Source organism: Stylophora pistillata, chromosome 12, assembly GCF_964205215.1.
Source record: "Stylophora pistillata chromosome 12, jaStyPist1.2, whole genome shotgun sequence".
NCBI classification, from domain to species: Eukaryota; Metazoa; Cnidaria; class Anthozoa; order Scleractinia; family Pocilloporidae; genus Stylophora; species Stylophora pistillata.
This window is the reverse complement of record NC_142530.1, coordinates 26,090,465-26,110,769: the sequence shown is the minus strand read 5'-3', so window position 1 is coordinate 26,110,769 and position 20,305 is coordinate 26,090,465. Positions and strand designations below refer to the sequence as shown.

The 20,305-nt window shown below is 37.7% G+C and overlaps 1 protein-coding gene and 1 long non-coding RNA gene across 2 annotated transcripts in view; both read right to left on the bottom strand.

Moving 5' to 3' along the window:
* Nucleotides 1-1,045: 1,045 nt before the first annotated feature.
* LOC111338792 (uncharacterized) lies at nt 1,046-6,240 on the bottom strand. The gene is made up of 3 exons (XR_002695614.2): nt 6,082-6,240; nt 3,183-3,319; nt 1,046-1,837 (listed from the first exon to the last, which is right to left on the bottom strand). It is a non-coding gene; the product is annotated as an uncharacterized LOC111338792 (long non-coding RNA).
* A 2,017-nt stretch (nt 6,241-8,257) lies between these two features.
* LOC111338796 (uncharacterized) overlaps nt 8,258-20,305 on the bottom strand; it is a 12,977-nt gene continuing 929 nt past the window's right edge. The window contains exons 3-4 of the mRNA XM_022945324.2: nt 13,427-13,857; nt 8,258-12,073 (exon numbers count right to left, since the gene is read on the bottom strand). Of these exons, the coding sequence (XP_022801059.1) occupies nt 8,430-12,073; nt 13,427-13,857 (4,075 nt within the window). The 3' untranslated portion in view covers nt 8,258-8,429. The remainder of the gene's footprint in view (nt 12,074-13,426; nt 13,858-20,305) is intronic.

The window sequence follows — 20,305 nt, the reverse complement described above, 5'->3', positions numbered from 1 at the left end:
CAAAACCTAGCGCACGCGCATACGTTATTCAGCTTTGTCTGGTAGAAACAGGTAGTGTCGATGTCTCGCCCAAATGGCCCAAAGGTTTCCAAGGTCCTGGGCACAAGTCCATTTCCTCAGGCCTCATCTTGTACTCCATCTCGCAGCCAATCTTGAGCCCAGGGGCCTCTTTCTCAAAAGTCCCTGTAACTTAATGGGCCTGAAGGCATGTTTTAAAAAAATCAAAATTTAAAGGATAGGAAAGCAGGTTCTAGCACCCAAACTAGTCCTTTTTGTTTCTTTAACTGATAGTTTATTGAAACTTTTGAAATCCCCATCTTGAATGAAAACAGAACAGCGTTATAGGCCATTAAGTTACCAGGGCTTTTGAGAAATGGGCCACAGGGTCATTTTGGCTCCTTGTCAGCAGCATGGTCATGTGATAATGACGGATAATCATACTGCTGACATGTAGCCAAGACGACCCTTGGCTCAAGATTGGCTGTTCTCGGGGATATTCCTGGGGATACCAAACCTTGATCTCATTGTCATGTGACCACTAACAATGCTTTCCACCTTTGAGTGGGTTTTGTTAAATGTCAAAGCAAGTATTATTACAAACAGATCAAAGGTTAGTTTCTAATAATTATTTTCTCACAATACCCCTAAATTCTAGAGGTTTTGATTCATTTTTAGATGCGTGTTAATATTTTTGACTCACTGATCTCTAGCTCAACGGATCAAAATTTTCACTCTTTCCCAATGTCAGACAGAACCAGCTGAATTAGAGCGGTCCAACAAAATACTCTCACATAAGTAGACATCCACCCAATTTGCTTTGGTGTCCAATTATTGGAAGAATTTTGCATAGGTGGACAGTTCTATGAATGGGCACTTTTTCTAATTCCCAAGGGCGTCTGCCTACAAGAGCATCAACTGCTTGTCCATTTTAAATTTGACAGATTTATCTTATGCACAAACTATGCTGAGCTGAAAATTGCATAGTCCCAAGTGTATGACTAATAGTAAAATCCTATACAGTTTGTTTGATGTATTCAATTTGATCTCCAGACTACAACTTATTTTTAATGAAAAGATGACAGATAATACAATCCTTAATGGTCCACATTCTACTTTAGAAATAATTTAAAATGAAAAATTATCCTGAAGCAAAACTAACATAAGCCTTATGCTAATAGGATGAACTTTTTTGAATGAAAATGAGATTCTAAAGATCAGAAACTTATAGATACAGAAGAGGAGCCTAAACAGCTAAGAACTGTTGTTTCACTTGTGAGTAAAGTTGGAAACACTGTGAAACAGAAATTGTATGTGGATCTGAGGGCACTAACATCAAGAACATATTCCAGTTCACAGGATGTAAAGTCAATCTTATTCACCACCCTGTCTGACCCTGAGGTCTGCAAGATATACCATGACACCAGCAGTTCCATTAGTGCTGCAAAGTCATCACTTGAATGACAGTAAGTTAACCTCTGAACCCTAGCTAGGGTCTACACTGGAAGACATTATCCCACAAGACATTCACTTTTCTCTTGACAAATAATTGTTAAATGACTTGTTTTTATCACACAGAAAAAACCACATACACATTTAGTTTATCATCTTTTTTTGTAACTGTTGCTTCTAAAAATTAAGAGTGTATTGATAAGTACCAGCATCTGCCATGTCATCTACCCACTAAACAAATAATTTTGCAACTCAATTTATTTTCATTCCACCAGTACATTTTTAAGTTAGAAATTAAATTTAAATCCAACATCTTACAATGACTATGCATTTTGTCAGAACAACTCCTTCAAAGCTTCTCTGGATTGGCAACCCATCACATACATATCTGAAATAATCAAGAATAAACACTGTTTGTAAAAAATATATTATTTACAACATTTAACTAGTCAGAGCAGTTTGAATTAAAACAACAACTTGATCATACAAATCATATATAATGCTACAAAAAAAAGATGTTGAAAGACAACCTCTCTCAGTAGCTTCCAAGATAAAACATTTCATGAGTAATTATTTTGTAGTCGCAAAATTATAAAATTATGTGCTTATTTTCTTCCATAGAATGGTTGTGAGTAAAGGGGAAGCAAATATGTGGTGGCTGAGTGCACACACCACAAAGGTGTCCATGTTTTCAGTGGGTTATCGGGATTGAAGTTTATTTCAGGCATACTAAGACTTACACTGTGAAGTACTGTTTGGCCGGAAATTATGGTAATAATAATTAATTACTAAAATGTAATGGTATTGGAAAGTTTTTCTGCTCAACTAAAAAGGCATTTGGAACTTTCTTTCGCCAAGAATTTTACCAACAGAGCACCAAAAGTTAAATTAGGTACAAAATGACTACAAGTAAAAAAGTGAGTAAGAGAGTGATCTTTGCAATAATGAGCCAGCTGGGAGCTGGTCATTATGTTGGTTTGATATAAACCACTGAAGTAATTTTCGCTGGTGATTTTCATATATTCACAAACATTGAGTCATCACTTCACAGGTTTCTTATGAACCATGACCAGCTCCCAGGTGGCTTGTTAGCTCAGTATGTAAAGGCCTAAAATTTTTTCAGGTCTTATTTTCATTACTATTTAACCCTACTTTCCACCTTCAGTGGCTGGAAAATCATTTTTTCTTTTATTGAACTAAATTTAAGACAGACATTTTACCCAACATTTACAAAAAGAAAAATTTGAAATCTCAAAAAGTGACTGACTTATTTAGGAAAATGTATTTTCATAAAGAAAGAAACAGGAGGGTGTCATAATCTCATAAATGGGCGAGCCCGCTGAGAGAATATTTATGGCAATTTCATGTTATTTGCATATTTTGTTTACATTAGGCACTTGACAAAATTCACAGATGAAAGTTCTCTGCTAGTGGAAAATATTTTCTCATGGATAAAAAACAGAAATCAAAATTAGAGAGGAGTCCTTGGCAAAGAAAAAGAAAAAAACAGGCCCAAAGAAGAGAGAAATGGCACCACTTTGTCGAAGAAAGAAAACAGTCCCAGCACTCCTCTCCTCGCTGGCATCCAAACTATGCACAATGAAGTTGCCATCAAAGCTACATTTGTCATACATAAGGTTAAAAATGAAGTTTCCTTCAAATAAGCAAGTACTGGCCTTGATACAAAACATAAGCAATCACCTTGAATCATATGAAATCGTGAATAAACCTACCCGAGGGAACTCATTTCAGTGATAAGCGTATTACTTGAGCTGTCTGTCAATTCATTGTTTTGCTTTTCAGCAGTTTCTCCAGCTTTACCTTTCTTGCAGCAGGTTTTTTCTTTGCCAATTTTTGCCCATTGCTCAACCTTCAACAGAGCAAGATAAAAAATGTGACTGCTATGCAATACTTTTCCCAGGAAAATCTTGATGCATTGTCATTGATGCCAGGTCCCATTTTCCCATTGGTTTGCAGTTTCAGGAGGAAAGATAATCTCTTGGTGTAATGCTAGTTGCCCACAAACCTTTAGGAGGTAAAATCTCTCATTTGATTTTCAGAGGAATACACTCTGAGTGAATTTATAGGGTATGTAGATTTGACCAATTTTCGTGAAATTTCACCAAAACATACCAGGGATAATTACAAACCAAAGTGTGTCAGGAAATTTTGATATTTAAAACATTTTTCACATTGTGTCCATTTACACAACACATTTCACATATTTTATGCTACTCTAACTTTATATGCAGATATCTAGACAACCAATAAGAATATTGAAAAAGCCAGGCACACTTTTGTTGATTGATGCCTTGTGAATAAGACTGTACAGCCATTCTGCTTGTGCTGCGTGATCTGATACCCGACAAATTCAATAGAACAACCCTAGGTTGTTTCACACCATACCAGCTCCTGATACTCCCTAAATGAAAAAATTGCCTAAATTAGGGCATTTACAAAACCAACTGGATCAGATCGGATCGGATTGACAAAACCTGGACCGGATCGGACCAGATTAACAACACCTGGATCAGATTGCATCAAACTGACAAAACCCAGACTGGATCCGACAAAATCGGATCACCATAAATTTCCCACCAAAATAATCAGGTAAAATCTCAAGTTTTAGAAATATGACCGCCTTTTTTCGCAGCTCAGTGATGCAAAGTTGTAATGGTTCTTTTTTGTATAAGATATTCCACAGGCACCCCCAGCTCACTACACTAAAGGTATAGTTGTTTCACCTAAACAGGCATAAAGAACTGAAAAAAACAGACAAGGTAAGTTCACATACTATATTATTTTGCAAACTATACATAATTATAATTTGAATATATCAACAAAGTTGAAATGGTAAATTGGCCACCGTTAGGATTATAAAAGCTGACGTTTCGAGCGTTAGCCCTTCGTCGGAGTGAATAGAGGAATTGTGGGTTGTGTGTGCTTTTAAAGGCAGAAAAAGGAGCTACATGATTTTCTGCCTTTAAAAGCACATACAACCCACAATTCCTCTATTCACTCTGACGAAGGGCTAACGCTCGAAACGTCAGCTTTTATAATCGTAATGGTGGCCAATTTACCATTTCAACTTTGTTGATATATTCAAATTATTTTGTTACCCCCACCGACGCTGCTCCAAACAGTTTCTTTAGAAACTATCAGCCTTTATACATAATTATGCCATAAGAAATACATTTGTAGCCTTGCACACTGTACATACTTCTTTAAAATTTATTTAAACATTATTGTAAATTACTGACCCATCATTGTAAATAGTTTCCGAAAAGCCTTCAGCAATTATTAAAGATTATCATTATCATAATGAATGTTTTGATAGCACGCTATTACGGACTCCATACACTGTTTCATAGAGCGCTCAAAATCGACGGTTGACACTGTAATGTAGCACCGCTTTTCGCAACACTGTCACAATACGTCAATTGCATTGTAACACAACACCACTTTCCCGTCACGGTCACGTCCCCTTGTAATAAAACAACTATACATTTTGTATTGTGAGCTTGAGAATGTCTGTGGATATTCATTTATAACTACAATCAATTACGGTCAAATCGTAGCAGCCTCAGTTGACCGGCACTTGCTTAGCAGATGTCGTTACCTCTGATCGAAAACTTAAACATCATCACCCATAACTCCTGTGAGGCTTAGCGTTCACACTGTGCATGACAAGAAAAACAGTCGCCATGTTTGACATGTTTCTCTTAAGGTTGCAGAACTTGTATAGACTTTTGAATGTTTTTCACGTTTACTAGCGGATAGCTCCAATATGAGGTACGTTCTTACGCTAAAATTGATTGAATTTGTTTGAAATTCTACAAGTTACTGTATTCCGATTCTTTTTTGATCTAGTCTGGGTTTTGTCAATTGGACACAATCCGATCCAGGTTTTGTTAATCTGGTCCGATCCAGTCCAGCTTTTGTCAATCTGATCTAATCCAATCCGGTCCAGGTTTTGTAAACGCCCCCTAAATTATATTTTTATCGTAAACTGCATTTGTTAAGCTTTCTTTTGATGTATAGTTTGTTAGGATTTTCTTGAAACTAGCACACGTACAAATTTTTTCCTGAAGGTCACTCACAAAGGTGGGAAGTAACCTTACGTATTGTTTATTACTGCAAAGATCACCTCTTATCCATTTCTTTTACCACAGTTCACATATCTGATTTTCATATATTCACAAACAGTAAAAAAGTAATAAGAACTTCTTGAGGGCAAGAACACCACAGAATGCAGTACTGGTTTGATGAAAAAGTACAAGGATTTGTCACACTGCTTCACATTCTAATTCCAACTAAAACTCGTGAGAAAATACCCCCTTAAAAGTAAAACAAACCTTATTTCAAATTGTACCTCGAATCGAACATACCCGCTGTAAATTCCTACGAAAAATCATCGATCCCTATACTCACAGGCCCTTAGCTTACCCTTAACATTAATTGTCAAATCAGTCACCATCCGATAGCAGTGCGTCTTATTGAACTTATCTTGAAACGATTACATTATATGTATGTTATCCATAATTTCAAAGTTCGCCTTGATCACCATGATCACGAACTCTATCTCGACATCATACTGTCTTAATTGATGCAAGCTATCTTGGGAACACATACCCATCCATGACATACAGGTGTAGGAAGTATGCACTACTTTCTAACAGCCTGTTGTATTCACCTTCTAAGTACGAAAGGTCGGCATTCAAGATCTAGATAGAAGATCCAACCTTACATGTGCGGGATGATTTGGCAGCCATTTTGTTGTTTAATGGATGAATCCACTGACGTACGCGCGGGCTCTGTAATGCAAGAAATGATTGCTAAACGAGGTAACCATTTGTTATCAACACTGAATACGTATTCTTCTGTCAGCAAGGTTCGTTTGTGGCCAAATGATTCCTCCTTTCCATGGCACTGGGCGACTTTGTTTAGTGTTCTAGTTAAAATCTTTTCCCTTCGAATTGGATGTCAATAGCTGAACAAACGGTCAAAAGTAGTGAGATCATTTCAGGAATAAAAGAATTAACTTTATTGTAACAAATATTTTGGCTTAAAGAACATAAAAACTACTCATGCATAATCTAGCTTGAAATTTGTTTCATTAAAAACTGTGATCTACAAAATGTCTTGTAGTTTTTCTCTTATTACTAGCTCGATTCTTCATTTTTGCTATTAATTTTTTTTTTTTTTTTTTTTCTATCTTCAAAATTATACACTACCGGGATAAGGGAAACAAATGACTGAATAGTCATAAGCGACGTAGTTCCCAATCTAATATATATCTATATGTAAATTCCTTATTATTTTTTTTTACTTTGTCGGTGTCTGTAGTCCTCTGATTTATTATGTCTGAAAAAGTACAGTGATAAGCTATATTTCCAAAATTTCGAGGCCAAGTCTTTTCAACGGGGCTTCCTTTGTTTACAACTTTTGAATGACAATGAATAAACAAATTTTTACTTGTAAAGACGTTTTTCCCTCTTTGTCTGATGCAAAGAAATAATCAGGCTATTAAAAGTAGCCTAGGAATCAATCCAACGAATTCTTTAATCATACCAGCGTTACAGCGATTTCAGTAAATGTTAAAAAAAAAATTCATCTAAAGGCCTCTTACAAAGCGAATTCGATAACCATATGCGGTGCGCTTAGACGTACACAGACTTTGCAGAGTTTTCCCCTGAATTTTATTTTCACACAACAACAAAAACACATTGCATGTCGATCACCGACACAATTTGTTTCGTAATTTGATTGAGACGCTTTTTAAGATATACGTTATAATAAAAAGTGTTGGATATAACATAAATTTGAAAATTGAGGCACAGCCAGGATGAGACATTAAACTATAGTAAAAAACGTTCTCTGGCCAAAAGTTTTAGAAAACATAAGCTTTCGGCCGTCGATCTACTGCCTTTCACGGATAAAACATGAAATGTAAATTAGTAAAATATATACAAAAAGTGAGATAAAGGTGATAAGAAGAACAAAGTAAAAATATGGAAAGGGTGGCTATTGTTTAAAAAGAATGCTATACTGATTAGGGATAGGCTTAGAGCTATTGTCCGCATTCTTGATAGAAGAGGTGTGCCAAGCCTTCAGAGTTTTTCTAATACGAAAAGAGCCTTTGTCGATAACTCGAGAATGATTGAAATCAATGCGATGATCAAATGACCACGCATGTTTCGCAGTGTTTGACCCATTAGCACATGTCTTTACATGCATGTGTTCTTTCTTGCGTGTTTCAAAGCAACAGCCGTTTTCACCTACATAACACCAGTCACAATCGGCACAGGGTATTTCATAAACTACATTTGGTTGGTGTTCAATAGGTGGTCTGAGTTTAGGGGAACGGAATTCTTGTTGCAAAGTCTTAAAGGGTTTATTTACAACTCGAATATCGTGCTTTCGAAGAATCCTTGTTAGCGGTTGCATAACACCATAAATAAAAGGAAGTGCTAATGGGTCAAACATTGCGAAACATGCGTGGCCATTTGATCATCGCATTGATTTCAATCATTCTCGAGTTATCGACAAAGGCTCTTTTCGTATTAGAAAAACTCTAGGGGATTGGCACACCTCTGCTATCAAGAATGCGGACAATCAACTCTAAGCCGATCCCTGATCAGTATAGCATTCTTTTTAAACAATAGCCACCCTCTCCACATTTTTACTTTGTTCTTCTTATCGCCTTTATCTCGCTTTTTGTATATATTTTATACATTTCATGTTTTATCCGGGGAAGGCTGTGGATCGACAACCGAAAGCATATGTTTTCTAAAACCTTTGACCAGAGAACGTTTTTACTGTATTTTAATATAACATATTATTAGAAAAGTGATGGAAAATATCATCAGCATTGCTCTGCCTCGGCCTCAGGGGGCAACCAAAGTCTTTAACAGAATCCGACTGTAAAGTGTTCATCAATGTTCCCGAGATTCGTTTTCACGAGACGTTGACTGTCTTTTTTAAGACTCGTTTGATGAATCCTGTGGCGAAAATGTTATGCCGTTCGCAACAGGACCCTGGAGATTGAAACTGACAACAAAATACACCAAAGCTCCTGGTGTAAAATCCATCTGCACCTTGCCGATGTCTGCGTTCTTGCCCACATACAATTCAAGATTACCTTGCACTAGCTCGATGCAAAGATGTGACTTTCCACGGCTAGATTCCTTCTCTCTGATTCTTCCTTTACACTCTTTCAGTTTCATTCTACTTTCTACCTGCCAAAATTTAGAAACTTTTTCAAAGTTGTCAGGAGGAAAGTAGTTTTTATCTCCACGTAGCAATGCATTGCGGCTGATAAAGCGAGACATACCATGTCCCTCCTTGCCCACATAGAGTGTTGCATAAAATTTCTTCAAATGGTTTTGAGATTTCTCTCGGCACTTCTGCAAGGCTTGGATATATTTCGGCATAAAATCCAGAGTATTCCCATCCAAAATCTGTAGGAAACAGATAACCATCTGGTAAAAGGATGGGAGGCAGTCATGACTTGCCATGGACAACCACTTGTCACAGACATGGAGACCCTGCTGGAGAGTGTAGCATTTTGTTCCTGTCACTAGCATACACACTTTTATCAAATGATGAGCAAGGCTATACTCGTTTTCTTTAAGAACCAGGTCTTCCAGGAGTTTCAGCAGGAATTCAAGATTTTCTTGTTTGAAACTGTCGACTGCCTCGCTGTGTGTCAAAAGGAAGTGGGCCTGAAGTCGTTTAAGCTCCAACTGTGACGACTCGCGGAAATTCTTCGTGGTGCAAATTGCTTTACAAGCTTGAACAATATCTTCGTCGGCTTTCGGTCTACCAAGAAGATAAGATCTTGAGCGAAAAGTTTTCATGAGGGATAACCTCAAATTGCTAGATAACCTTTTCGTCTCTTCGGGATCAGCAAGTTGGGACACGCTTTGGACAATACCATCAACAACGTCTAAAAGATGGAAAGAGTCACTCAAACACGTCCGAAAGAAAGGAGGAGACAAAGTTGTCACAAAAATCAAGGTCTCTTGAGCGTCATTATCGCACATGTTCTTCATAATCCATGTTATGCACTCAAGCCACACCTCAACTTCACCAATAAGAGGATGGGGGTAGGTTGGAGGAAAATTGCGTGCTTCTCGATGTGCCTCAAGAACTTTGCTTGCCATTTCTTCCAATTCTTCAAGATTCTGGACCTCGCCAAAATTGATCTTGTGCTTGAGTTCAAAATGGAGAACGACGCCTTTAGTATGGCACAAGTTCTTGTATCCAGCTTTAGATGCTGCGCAATCATGGACCTTCAAAGCACGCTGAATGAGTTCTTTTGCTTTTGGAAATGATGGAGGATCCTTTCTGGCGCAAAATCGTGCTGCATTCGCATACATCACAGGCTGATTTATCTTCTCTGCAGCTTTACAAAAGATATCTGCAGCTCGATCTGAATCTGTACTCTTCAATTCTTCGAACAGAAGAGAAAACTTGAGCTTCTCCGTTTGACCTTGCCTGACCTTGTTGTAGATGAAAAGTTCATTTAAAAGGGGCAGAAGAGTTTCCTGCTGATATATAGGAAATTGAAGAAATCGGTCCACTATCTCAAAAAGGTCGCGTTTCTGCTCTTGATACACTCTCTTAAGGATTAGGTCTGCGACTAATGGGTGCTGGAATGTATAGCTTTCTGGTGGATTTTCTTTTCCAGATGGTGTTGGTTTCGCAGGTATCATTAGATTCATCAGGTAATCTGAAAACAACTGCTTGATATCATCATAAGTGGCAGCGTTCTCATCTTGATGGCGAATAAACTGTTTGAAAGCTTCGTGTAGGAGAATGGCCGGAGTTGGAAGATTAGCATACTTTTGCAAGAAGGCCACAACTGCGGCAATCTCTTGTTGAGTTCCTCTCAGTTCATTGAAGGTGTCTTCGATGATCTTCTCTAGTTTAGGACGGAATTCCTGCATCATGGCCAGGAGAGGAAAATGGAAAACACGACATAAGCCAGACAAAATCTGCCTAGTGTTCAGTGATTTATCGACTGAGTCTAGGTACTCCTTGTACTTGGACTTGAATTCATGCAGATCAGTGACAGATTCCTCCAGTTTGACATTGACATGAAAAACTTTATGAACATGGCAAGACTCCTGTGCTTTCTTTGATTCTTTCATTCCTCTAATACACCGTAATAAGAGGGCTCTTTTTCCTTTACTTTGAAGTATTCGTGAAAGCTTGTTCGAGAGGCCTTCTATGGAGCCAGATTGTTTTCCATCGATGAGAATCAACGGGGGGGTGTTGCAAATCTCTTCGATCGAGGATATTCGTTCCGCTAGCTTCCTTGCAATGTCGTTGTCTTCATCTGAGGAGCGATGGGAGTCAACATCAGTTACCAGGCATGGGTATGCACTATGCAGATCCCAAAGAACACGACGGGCAATAGTAGTGGCACCTGTGCCTGGCGAATGTCGAATTTCCACGATGATGGGACGAAATAGGCCTTGATCCAAGAGTCGCTGAACGTGAACTTGGATATCCCTCTCAAGCTGTCTTCTAGCATCATGATTGTCAAAGAGACTGGCGAACGATATTTCATTTCCTGACAAGAAAGACTTTCTCTGCTCTTCCAAATATCTCTCTTGTTGCTCCCAAGACTGCGTGGGGTCATTAGCATCTTCCGGTAAATCTTCACACCCTAAGTACAAGACTTCCAGGTACTCTTTGATGTAGAGATACTGTCGTCGACTAAGGTGTACTGGAACTCCGGCATGGGATGTTGGCATTCGCAACTTCTGATCTGCGGACGTTCCGAGTATCTCTCTCAACCCCAGATCAAGAATCTTAGGGCACAAATGGAAGGCTTGAACACTGGAATAATTGCAAAGATTTTTCCAACTCCTGTTGTTAACAGACACGAATGTCAGTTTGTGCTTGTTAAAGTTTTCGATCAAACGACTCATCGTTACTTCTAGAAAGGGTAGGCTGTGATGATTGAAGGGGAGGATAAGGCATACGACTGGCTTTAACTCATCAAACATGTCTGGATCCGAACAACACCGAAGTAAGCTGTTAATGTCTTTTACCGCCGTGGCTTCCCAATCAGAAAATTCTTCACATTTTCGGTCGTCATCGTCACCAGCCCTTCCTTTTACAAACAACCACTGAGTTTTCCTTGGATCGATCTGCCCCACCAAACTTCGCATGGTACTTTGTTTCAACTCAGCGGGGGTAAACATGCTTACCAAGTTACTCATTTGCTCTTCTTTAGATGTGAACTCGTGATAGAAGCCTTCTTCTTCTGAGATGAGATCAAAATCCAGTATCATCTTCCAAGCAACACTCCTCAAATTAGAATAGCACTTTATTTCTGCATTTGGTACATTATCGATGGCAAGAATGTACTGATTTTTTTGGGAGTCAAAATCACCAACTGCATCACAAAATCTCAGCCATTCGTCCCACTCAGGACTACTCACGTTATCTTGACTAAGGATGGCTTTTTGAATCCCCAGACCTGCCTGATTGGCCATGACGACGTCTAATTTTTTACTAATATCGTCCAGTTTCTGTTCACAACGAAAGTGGCTATCTCGCTCGGTGCGAAAAAGGTCCCTGTAATACTCTGCTTCAACAAGGTCTGTGGCTAAAGAAGAATAAAATGATTGATTAAAAACTGGATCATTGGATGATGCAATTCAAGACTTTTTATTGGCTTAGCCATTCTGGTTTATACCATAATCTAATATCTGTACACTGTAACATCCGGTTTCTTCTTACAAAATAAAGTCGAGAAGATTTGTCTAATATCTTGGGGGCGTTTTTCTTTAATATTACAGTTATTCCACTCGCGCTTGTTGAATATGAGATGATTATAGCCAACGAGGCGCGTAGCGCTCGTTGGCTATCTATCATCTCATATCCAACGCGCGCTCGTGGAATAATTGTTAAATCTTTTATGCAATATTACAAGACCTATTAACCCGCTGACCAAACAACTTGTCGTTGTTACGAGTTCGATGGTTGAGTGGCAGGTGATTTACAGTCTAACCAGAACGCAGGGTTGTCGGAACAGCAACAAAAAGATTTACTCCAAAATGAACGTAGCTTCCACTCAATAAACTCTACACTGGCACGTAACTCAGTAAACTTACACGGCCTCCGCCAACTTCAAACAAGTTGTAAAATACACTCGGCCTCCGCCAACTTCAATAAACTTGAGAAATACACACGGCCTCCGCCAACTTCAATTAACTTGAGCAATACACACGGCCTGCGCCAAATTCAACAAACACTGCTTCGTCACACTTGACTGATCACAACCAACTCTCTTAGCTTGTGAAAACTTAGTTAAAACTTCGCTTAACCTATCCTACTTATATACTTACGCGAAAAATTCTAGAACTTTCTAAAAAAGGTCTAATTATAGCAACATTACAAAATATACCGCTTTTAGAAACGATTACATAATATACTAAAATAAACAAGCCATGACCTTTCGTGAAGCTACCAGAAGGTCGTGTATGTCACGCAACACTATTCTTCGTAACAGTTGTTGATCAGTAAATCTGGCATTCATTGCTGGAGATCCACGCGATCAAGGGGAAAACGTACGGCAATTTTATTTTTAAATAGAAGAATCCATGAAGCATTTGAGTAATAATTCATAAAAATGTTTGCGTCAGTTGACCATGAAAACTAAATTATCAGAGAGCTACTGCTCCAAAGGAATCATCCGTACTCGAACATCTTTCCTGATTTTGCTTTATCTAAAAAATTACGCCAATGTATTGAAATATGCGTTATTGTGGGTCTTGTTTTCCTTTTTGTCTCAATAATCTAAGAAACCCAAAGACTATATTGTGAGTGTCAATGAAAGAGAAAATTAATTTTGCTCTAAGCAAGAGTTGTAACCCGAAATGTAATCCAGTCTGTCAATTCGACAGGTTTAATACAAACTGTGTCATTAGAATTTACAATCTACTTTGTTTTAGATTACCTCTTCTAAATTCCATCTCAGAAATGACTTTTGGGTCTGCTCCAAGCGTAATAAAGTGTTTTGACAGCAAAGGCCAGAAGTAACTGAATTCTGCATCTGACATCGCATCTGTGGATGGATGTCCAAGAAGTTTGTTGCGGCATTTCTTTAACTCTTTTAGTGCAGCTTCATAGCCTTCTCTTTTGACAATTTCCAGGACACAACTTTTTGAGTAAAGAAGTACAGTAGTCATCAATGAGAAGTCCCATTCTTTGATGTTTCCCTTGTTGAAGCTGACTTGTTCGTCTTTAGAAAGCTTCATTTTTCCCTTGTCAAACGTCACTGCATCAGATGGCTGATTAGACCAATTGGGATTGATGTCCATGAACAGCTTTCTGAGAGTTCGAAGGCCAACTCCATAAATAAGCTTGTAAATACACAAAATGTTCTTACTGGAAAAAAATAAAAAGAATCTGGCATTCAAAACCAATGCAAACATTTGTTAATACGTACCGAGACGACTGCGAACCGAAAATCGAAGCAAGCGTCTCGCCGATTCTGTTTTTAGCAATTACTTGCAGGACGCGATGTAAATAGTAACAATTATAAATAATTGTGTTGGTGTAGTTGTTCAGGCGATGAGTAGGAAAGAAAATTATTTGGTAGGGCATACAAAATCAAAAAAACTTGCTTATGTCAGGGAGTCATAATAAGCAAATCAAAGGCAATTCTTAAGTTCTTTTAAAGTGGGCTGTTCCCACCATTTTGAAAAGTCTCACATTCCTATATAAAACATAACTCTTTCAGTAAAGTTTCCGCCTGAAAGTAATTTTAATAGCAACCGTATCGGTAGTAGCCTGGGTAGCAATGAATTAGAATTAACTGCAGCTACATTCAAACTATTTCCATTAATTTTCTATTGCTTTCCCCATAAGCTCCCATAAGTGTTTGAAATGCTAATTTTGGCGCTAGTGGTCTGCACCAATTCATTTAAGTCAAGAAAAGGAGGTTTTGCTGGGAACTACATCCCATTTAGAGTGGCACAGTGGAATTTTGCTTTATCACCGTCAATTACTTATAGTATGACTTGTGCATCTTTCAATATCGTCCATACAATTCTTGTTGGTAAGATATCTTTTTTGATATCAGGGTACTTTGGTCTTACAGTTGAGTTTATAGCACAACTTCACATGTAAAGCGGTCCTTCAGATACAACAGCGTGAAAGTTTAATTTGCTATCAAATCTCTTTAAAAGCTGTGATCAACTTTGTTCGTGGTTTGACTGTTTACAGTTTTTCCACTCCTTTCAACGTCTGTCAAACTTGAAGTTTCAATAGCACATTAGCACCTGAGTGCTTCGTGTGCCTTTGCGTCAGTTAAAATTTTAAACGCGCTGGAAATTTTTATAAATCATCTTTTTCAAAAAAAAAAGTTCCAATGAGGTATAAAATTTAAATAACTCCTTTCATGAAAAAAAAAGGACGATAGATAAATGTTAAGTTTTACTCAGAAATCAAGAGAAAAGATAAAAATAGGCAGTCTAAGACTGCATGTGGCTACGAATATAACACCTTTGCTATAGCATTGAACATAAATAAAAGTTGTGCAATGATACCAAGAGGTGGTGTTCTAGAAGATTTTTTTTTCACATGCAAAACGATAAAACCTGCCGCGTCCCACATAGTTATGAGTGCCCTGTTCCACACGAGGAGGATTGTATTGGCACCCGCATTTCTGTTGACATTTCTGTTACGTTACGTTACGTTACGTCACATTACGTTACATTTTTTTCTACCTTTTTCTTTTAGTTATATTGCCAACATGTAGCGTTTCCAAAGTTTTGGCAGTTAATTGAGTTTGTTCAAGCAACACGGTCTACAATTTCACAAGCGATTTGTTCCCGCCCCAATACAAAGATAACTCAAGAATATAGTGAATCAGGTTTAAATTCAACCAATAATTCAATGGTGACAAATAGTTATGTTAACAATAATGATAATGATAACAATGGCTGTTTAAAAATGATTTAAGGTGGTTGGCTAAAAGGCCTCACGGTTCCCCGATCCCCTAGGCTCCAATAACGATTAGCTATGTGTCACTCCCGACTCCCTTGGGAGGTTTCGCCGATCACATGACTTTTGGCTCGAATCGCCATGTGCTCGGGTTTGCGAATGTTTGTTTAGTTTTTATCCATTGAAGAGAGTTTTAAAAAAGCGTCATTGTGTCTTTCGTTGGCTTAAGCGAACGGTTCGGTAAGTTAGTAGTTGGTTTTTTTTGTTGTTCAGGCAGGTATTTAGAGTTTAATTCCCTTTTCTGTTTGTAATTTTCAGAAAACCTATCACTTGTACTTTCACTTGCACCTTTACTTTCACTTTCATTGACCGTGGCCGTGCGGCCAATGTATGAGCTCGAGTTTTCGACGTTCGCTTGAGATAAATAAACACAGTACTACGGTATTGACACTATGCTTATATTATTTTGCCTGCTAATTACGAAAAGTATCTGTTGAGTCTCTGGGTCGAGAGGAAACGCTGCATCACACCAGCTGCGAATTTTTTTTCAAAAGTATTTAACAATTTTTCAATGTATTCACTGAAACTGGTGAACGTGTAATTGGGAATCCTTCTGCGATAGAGGGACAGAATGCTAACATCTTGACTTCGCAAGGTCAGGTCAGGGATCAAGCAAAAAACGTACAAAACTCGTACGTGTACCAGCGAAACCTGCGCAGTAGGATTCACAATGCTAGATTTCTTGAAAGAAATTCTTTTCTAAAACAATACTTTTCGGACATATCACAATTTAATAATATACATGAACAAATTACTCAGTTCCGATTGGTTAAGATATATGCAGTTTTCAGGTAATTCAGTGCAGAAGAGAGTTAATTCAGTGCAGAAGAGGGTTAATTCAGTGTAAAGAAAGTAAAAAATCAGACATTCTGATTGGTTAACAATCAAAGAAACTTACAGAATTACCAAACTCACTGAAATGTGAAAATTTCAATTTATCTTGTTGTTTTGATTGTACACGGTTGTTTCGACCGAACGCACAATGCTACTCGCAAGGTTTGAATAAATTATTTTTGTACGTGATGCGCGCGCTTTTCTTCTGCATAATTATGATAAGCCGGATAAATAAGCACTTGTAAATTTTTTCAAAGACCACAAACTGCACTCGCCTATGGGCTCATGCAGTTTTGTTAGTCTTTGAAAAGATTTACTCGTGCTTATTTATTCCAAATTGCACTCGAAATCATGTGATAACCTATACTAAAAATACAGTTACCAGGCCTTGGAATCGTCAAATTATTGCTGGGACTCACTTGAAGTCCAAAACTTCGGTTTTCACTTTGCGGGCATATACTTCGATTCACTTTGGTGAGTCGAGATGTCGTGACTTTCATAAACATTATTTTCCTAAGGGAATATTTTGTAGCATTGTTTCGTTACATTTTGAGCTCAAGAAGATTGAACTCCATCGGAAAGGAATGGAAAGCTCGATTTGATATTTTTGAAGTTGGCCACAAGGACGTAGTCTCCTTCGCAGCCGTTTTTAGTCTCGTCACGCAACGCTTCTCCCCACAAACGGCTGCTCGCATTTGAACAACATTCCTTTCCCTTTGTTGTCTTTGCACCAATGAGATCGCTGACTTTGTTTATTATGTGACCAATCAGAGCACAAGAGATTGTAATCACTATCGTTATTCCCGCGTTTTCAATTTCTGCATTTTATCGTAGTTTCTTGCTGGAGGAAAGCCTGAAGAAGGTTTTGCAAAGTGATCGTTCTTTTATTTGTTCCACCTCAGTCGAGACAAAAGAAAAAATTTATGTTTCCTAAGGAATATTAGTTCCTGTCTGGATGTGAATGTGAGCTGCTATTCAGCGACCAGCGAGTTGTCAGTTTGTAAAGCTTGCTACCGACGATTGATCAAGTTCAAAAAGACCTCTGTTCATCTTGAAGACTTCAAAGATGAATTGAAGGAAATCTTCAAGAATCGAGAACTTCCCAGAAAGAAGCGCTTATTGAGCGTTGAGAGCGACAGTGGAGAAATCCAAGCTTCGTGCCGTGGGAAGTTCTCGAAATGTTTACAATTCGATCCGATCAATCCGACTTGTATCTCTAATGCTACAGCCAATTCTAATATTTCTACCAAGATCAGCCAAGAGGGACGTTATACTCCGGCAAGATTTCCTATTCGTTCTAATGGTGTATTGATTTAGAGTCCTCAAAATTATCACTGGATAAACAAACACAAGAAAAACATGCTCAGGGGTATCAGAGCTAGATAAACAGTAAACAAAACAATTTTTTTTGTTGCCTCATGGGAAATTGAATTCTGTAGTCCATAGCTTTTGAGAATTCACACTGTCTATTCAGTATGCCACTGCAGTGTTAAGTAGTCTATGAATAGTCTGGAACAACACAAATGTACAATATATGAGAGCCTAGTGAAAAGTATGTGCCAATGATGACAAACTGTTACAGCCAAAAAATGTCAAAACAGGACCCTGAAAAAGTCTGTTAGCCCAGATTTTAACCCAAGAAGTACCCAGGTGCTGCAACTACTGATATAAATGAAGCTGATATAAATGTCTTCATACGAATCTGATCTATTCAAAAGTCTGAAAGATTTGCAATCTCACTGAATAATGACTAATAGCAGTCTAAAATTTTTGCTCAATATGCAAGAAGAATACAATTTGATACTGGCAGCAGCACCAATGAGAGATTCAATTTTCAAAGAATCAATTGATCAATATAACCCATGGAATCTTTCATAGCATTCTTAATCAAACTTCAGACCATTATCATAAATTACTTTTCTCTATTACATGTACATGTATACAGTAATTTCTTCACAAGTGAAATGTAACTAATCTCAAACAGATGTTCCATCCTTTGTGACTTCACATGAGAAAACTTTCAATTCCTATGATAGAGTATGAGTAGCACACAATTTATGTCACTAATCAGACAATGAAATTGACCAGTAATCTGATTTAAAAATATGATGAATTTATTAGATCACTCATTTTCTTACCACAATTTAGGAGGGCCAAAGAAGCTGTACTGTTCTCCCCAACCCCCTCCCCCACAGTGATTTCCACCGCTCTGTAAAAGGACTCCAAAATGTTATCCTTATTGGCTTCAGGAATGCAACATTTCAACAAGCACATGTTTGAATCATTTCCAATAAACATTAAAGTAAAACAATGGTAGCATAAAGTAAACTACATTATCTTATAGTCTGGCAATAAATAATAGTTCTTTGTTTTTTCCTGACTCTGTTTCAGTTCATCAGTAAGCCAGTCAAAATAGAATTCCAATTCCATGTCCTTATCCATATACTGCACAATATCAGCAACATTTGATTTATTTTCACTTTCCTTAATTTCTACTGCATTTTTTATGTTTAGAAGGTTGAAGTAAGACTCACAGAAGGCTTCCATTTATCTTGTGATGTTCCCCAACACATCAAAAGGAAAATAGACAGCATTAATCTATGAAATTTCTTATAATAATAATAATAATATAATAATGAAAACTATATTAATTTTAATAATTTAATAATAATAATACTAATGCCATTCAGTGCTAAGGAACATGCAGAAAGCTGTAGTCTCTAGCTCCTTTAACATTGCCAGGACTTTCAAGGTCCTATTGGACTGAGTTCTTCAAATGACGTTAGCTTCAAGCATAGGTTTTTAATAGGTTGATGGGACATTTATCTCCATTTTAGGGTCTAGGGGTCTACCATCTTAGAAATTTTAGGTTTTATTTGTGTCGGGACAGGTCCTGTCAGACTAAGTTCCCTAAATGACATTAGTTTTAAGCATAGTTTTAATAGGTTGATGGGACATTTACTTCCTTTTAGGGTCTAGGGGTATAAAATTTTAAAAAGTTTAGCTTTTATCTATGTAGTAGTGACAATCAAATAGGCTACACCATGGCACCCAATATCAATTTTATTGGTAATCTGAAGCACTCAGAAGTGTATACTGCGATGATAATGTCTTGTATTTAGACACAATATTTTTACAGGTGATCATGTGTAATATAACACAGACAGAATAAAATAACGATAACCAAAATAAGACCACAGTGTAATACTAATACTGACTAAACTATTTACATTTTCTATTTACAATATTTACATTCTTATTTTCCTTTCCTTTATACTGCTTAATTTAAAACATACATGTAAAATAACATTTTGCTGCAGACTCGTTTTTATTGAAACACTTATCACTGCCTTACAACATGCGCTTCATCGACGGCAATGGCATGAGTTTTTTGGCATGGAATACACAGAGTTCGTCAGCATAAATCTCCAGCGTTCGTTCTTTAACCACGCTTCAGGGGATCTGTAAACTAAGGAATATTCGCCGCTTTCGACACGAGTGCGTTTACCACCCTCAAGTGAACTTATGTTACCTGCTTTTAGCCCTAGCTCCCTCAAATGGGACACTTGGTCGTTCATAAGGCTTTCCCCAATGGTGAGAAAACGACGACGATATGACCAGGCTCTTGTGAGGTAAGATCAAACACGAGTGGTCGTGCTTCATACAGGAGAGATTTCCCGAAACCAGTAGGAAGATTGACAAATACATCCTTTCTTTCCTCAACTATTTTCCTAATTCCAGTTTTTTGCTGCGCATTTAAACTAGGAATTCGAAATTACTAACAACATCAAACGCTTCTTCAAAGGACGCCATTTTCAAAGCTTTGAACTCGAAGATGAAACAAACAATATGATTGGTTAGACTACTTTGGCGCGTACAGTTCTCAACATATGTAACCCAAATAGTGATTGGTTGAAGTAGCAGAAAGGAATGTTGTTCGAATGTGAGCAGCCGTTTGTGGGGAGAAGCGTTGCGTGACGAGACTAAAAACGGC